At 27.6% G+C, this 4616-nt stretch overlaps 1 protein-coding gene across 1 annotated transcript in view; it reads left to right on the top strand.

Moving 5' to 3' along the window:
• The first annotated feature begins 3355 nt into the window (after positions 1-3355).
• LOC119666143 overlaps positions 3356-4616 on the top strand; it is a 2840-nt gene continuing 1579 nt past the window's right edge. The window contains exon 1 of the mRNA XM_038075426.1: positions 3356-3898. Within this exon, the coding sequence (XP_037931354.1) occupies positions 3356-3898 (543 nt within the window). The remainder of the gene's footprint in view (positions 3899-4616) is intronic.

The raw sequence follows: 4616 nt of genomic DNA, 5'->3' as shown, positions 1-4616 counted from the left end.
TCGGTTTGTTAAGTCAACTAAATTATCTGATAGAGTTAAAAACAAACTCATTTCAGAAGAAGAAGACGACACAATACCAAAATTTATTCAAAAGCTGAAAAATATCTATAAACCTAATCAAAATCCATTAACAGTCCAGAATAATTTAACACATTTGCGACAAGGTACCCAAACTGTTGCACATTTTGTTTCTAAAATTGAGGAACAAATAGCAATTTTAAACCAAATATATATAGCTACTCAGGGTGACCAAAATAAACAAGTAATAATGAAAATGACAGATCTCACAGGATTAAATGCATTCACCAATGGACTCAATGAGAGACTTAGGAATATAGTAGCAGCAGCAAGGCCAACTACTCTAAACGAAGCTGTACAAATTGCTCTAAGTGTAGAAACACAAAATAGAAGCATGATACAACAGCAACCAAACAGGAATTTTCAGCAAAGGAGCGGATTCTCGAATAATAACAGAAATGCGAATGAAAATTTCAATAGGAATGCATCAAACCAATACAACAATTCCAATAATCAAAAAAACTGGAACAACCCCGGTTCACGAACCCCGGGGCACAACCTAAAGCAGTATCCAAATCACAACCTAGGTCACAACCAAAACAATGGTTACAACAATCGAAACAATTACAACCAGAACAAAAACAAATAATACATTTTAAAACGATAGAAAACATTGATAATAGTATTAATGTTAAAACTTCTTGTAGCAATAAGTATATAACTTTATTAGTAGACACAGGGGCAGAGATATCAGTAATAAAAAAAGGTATAATAGGGAAGAGCAATTTTGATAACACAAAAAACTGCCAAATAAATGGCATAACAGCAGGAAAAACAACCACAGAAGGTTTAATAGATATAAATTTATTTTTTGATGGTAAAACAATACCTCACAAATTCAATGTCATAAAAAATAATATAAATTTACCTACAGATGGTATATTAGGTAGAGATTTTTTGATAAAACATAATTGTAAAATAAATTATGACACATGCGTATTAGTGATCTCAAACTCAGAAGATGAGATAGTCTTACCCTTGAATATAAAAATAAAAACCATTAAAAACATCCAAATACCGCCCAGGGTAGAAGTAATTCAAGTAGTTGAACTAAATACAAAAGAAGACAGTTTAGTCTGTGGAAAATAAATAGTGAAAGGAGTATTCATAGCTAATTCATTAATACCTGCCAAAGGTATACAACATATTAGGTTATTAAATACTAGAGATACACCTGTAGAATTAGAATATGCAACAATAGAAATAAAACCTTTAAATAATTATAACATACTTTCATATAATTCTAATCGAAATTCATATACATTTGAAAAAATTAAATCGAAATTAAAAATTGATGGTTTAGATAACATAGCCAAAAATTCAATATTGAATATTTGTAAAGATTTCCAAAACATTTTTCATATAGATGGAGAGAAATTAACTATAAACAATTTTTATGAACAGCATATATCTACAATAGATAAAACACCTATATATATAAAGAATTATAGGATACCGAACATTCAAAAGGAAGAACTAGAAAATCAAGTAAAAAGTTATTAAATGATGATATAATAGAACCATCAGTAAGTCCTTACAACTCACCAATTTTAATAGTACCAAAAAAGGGACAAGAAACATGGAGATTAGTTGTAGATTTCAGACAGTTAAATAAAAAAGTAGTAGACGATAAATTTCTACTAACACGTTTGGAAGATGTTCTAGATAAGTTAGGTAAGGCGAAATATTTCTCTACATTAGATATGACTAGTTCATTTCATCAAATCCCACTTAATCACAAATCAAAACCTTTAACAGCTTTTTCAACAGAAACAGGTCATTTTCAATTCAAGAGATTACCTTTTGGATTAAAAATTTCAACAAATAGTTTTCAAAGAATGCTAACATTAGCATTAGCAGGTTTAGACTCCTCAGCATTTTTATATGTAGATGATGTAATAGTTTTTGGTTCTAATCTCAAAGAACACAATAACAATTTAATAAAAGTATTTAGTAGATTATAACCGCACAAGGTGTGCGTACAGATCCAAATAAACACGATGTAATAAAACATTATCCTATACCAAAAAACTCAGACGAAGTGAGAAGGTTTGTAGCAATGTGCAACTATTATCGAAGGTTTATAAAAGATTTTGCTGAAATAGCCAGACCTCTAAACAACTTGCTTAAGAAAAATCAAATATTCTGCTGGTCGGTAGAATGTGATAAATCTTTTAATAGTTTAAGAGAAAAGTTAATTTCACCACCAATCTTAAGTTATCCAGATTTTTCAAAACCATTCGTTTTAACGACAGATGCTTCTAATTATGCATTAGGTGCAGTACTGTCACAAGGAGAAATTGGTAATGATAAACCAATAGCATTTGCAAGCAAAACATTAAATAAATATGAGTTAAATAAACCCGTGATAGAGAAGGAACTTCTTGCCATTCATTGGGGTATAAATTATTTTAGACCATATTTATTTGGGAGAAATTTTACAGTTTATACAGATCACAGACCTTTAGTTAGTCTATTTACACATAAGAACCCATCATCAAAACTAACTAGAATAAGAATAGATCTCATGGATTATAACTTCAATATAGTATTTAAACAAGGAAAGATGAATACTAATGCAGATGCATTATCAAGGATACAACTAAATTCAAAAGAATTAGTTGAAATGATTCCTAAAAATATAAATATATTAACCAGAAAAATGAGCAAAGAAATGAATGAAAAAGATAACAAAATCGCACAAGTACAAAATGAAGAAATAACCTTAAAAGCTAACACGGAGATTGATCACCTCCACATGTGGAATGCAACATCGGTATCGGATGTAAGGTATTTAACAAAACTTGAATTCAAGAATATAAACCATTCTGCAGATGGAAACAATGAAAAAGCACTTGAACATGGAAATAAAAAGTTCAATAAAAATAGTGCAATATATATAAAAATAGCAGCAAAAACTATAGTTGTGGAATATGACGAAAAATCATTATCAGAGATAAAATTGATTCTGAGGAAGTTATTATTCAAAATGGACAACTTAAACATAACAAAGCTAGCATTGGCGGAAGATGAAGAAATATTTAATAACATAAGCATGCAACAAGTAAAAGATATATTTAATAAGCTGCAAAAAGAATTAAAATTGAAAAATTGTCTAGACATAATTATTTACAAAAAACCAAAAAGAATTAATGATACAAATGAAATGCTCAGGTTAATAGAAGAATATCATAAATCACTACATGGAGGACATTGCGGTATAAAAAGATGTATAAACAAACTGAAACAAAAATATGTATGGAAAAATATGAATAAAATGGTTAAAAAATTTATCAATAACTGTGAAGTATGCGCAAAAGTTAAAATAACAAAATACACAAAAGAACAGTATGACATAACTGAAACACCAAACACATCCTTTGAAGTCATAACAATTGACACAGTAGGCCCACTTATACCTTCAAATAATTTCAGATATATTTTGACACTTCAGTGTGAATTAACGAAATTCATAGAAGCAATACCTTTAAAAAATAAAGAAGCTATCAGCGTTGCTAAAGCAATTGTTGAGAAATTCATTCTTAAATATGGTTGTTTCAAAAAGATGAAAACCGATAAAGGTACTGAATTTACAAACGAACTTCTAAAAAATATTTGTAAACTATTAAAAATAGAAAAAACCACTTCAACACCATTCCATCATGAAACATTAGGGACAGTTGAGAGAAATCATAGAGTTTTAAATGACTACTTAATGACCATGAAATCAGTAGATACATGGGATGAATTATTACCATACTATGTTTACAGTTATAACTCGACTCCGCACACTACAACAAATTACACTCCATTTGAATTAGTATATGGTAAATTATGTGCGTTACCATGTGAAATACTAGAAAATAAAAAAATGACATACGACATTGAAAATTATTGTAATGAATTAAAATTAAAACTAAAATATGCTCAAACCCAAGCTAAGCAAAAATTAATACAATACAAATCTATAACAAAAGAAAAACAGAAAAATATTAATGAATCAAATTTCAAAGTAAATGATTTTGTTTATATTAAAGTAGGAAACAAAAAGAAATTTGACAATCCATTTAAAGGCCCATATAAAATAGTGTCACAAAAAGGTAAAAATAGTACCGTATTAATAAATAATAAATATGTAGAACTACACAACAATAATTTAATCAAATGTAGAGCTAAAGAAAATTTTAAATGTAATTAAATATTAAATTAATATATTAATATCAAAATATGTTATTATTAATCTCATATAATTATTATATACAAAATACAAATTAAATACATTATATTATACTAAATATGTTAACGAAAATATATTATACAAACATTAAAATGAATACATACTATACAAATAGTAAATTTTAAATTAAAATTTTTTGATATGGATTAGTATCATAGTGGATCTGACACTAAAATAAATAAGATAAAAACAATAAATAAAATAATTAATATCATAAATTAATTTAAATTTGTAGAAATTACAATTAATTTACACTTTTCTTAAGGGGTAGGGTGTGGTGCCCATGACCTACATCATTGTT

This window comes from Teleopsis dalmanni, chromosome 1 (genome assembly GCF_002237135.1).
Source record: "Teleopsis dalmanni isolate 2A chromosome 1, ASM223713v2, whole genome shotgun sequence".
Lineage (NCBI taxonomy): Eukaryota > Metazoa > Arthropoda > Insecta > Diptera > Diopsidae > Teleopsis > Teleopsis dalmanni.
The sequence above is the reverse complement of the archived record's forward strand: the minus strand, read 5'-3'. Positions and strand labels throughout refer to the sequence as shown.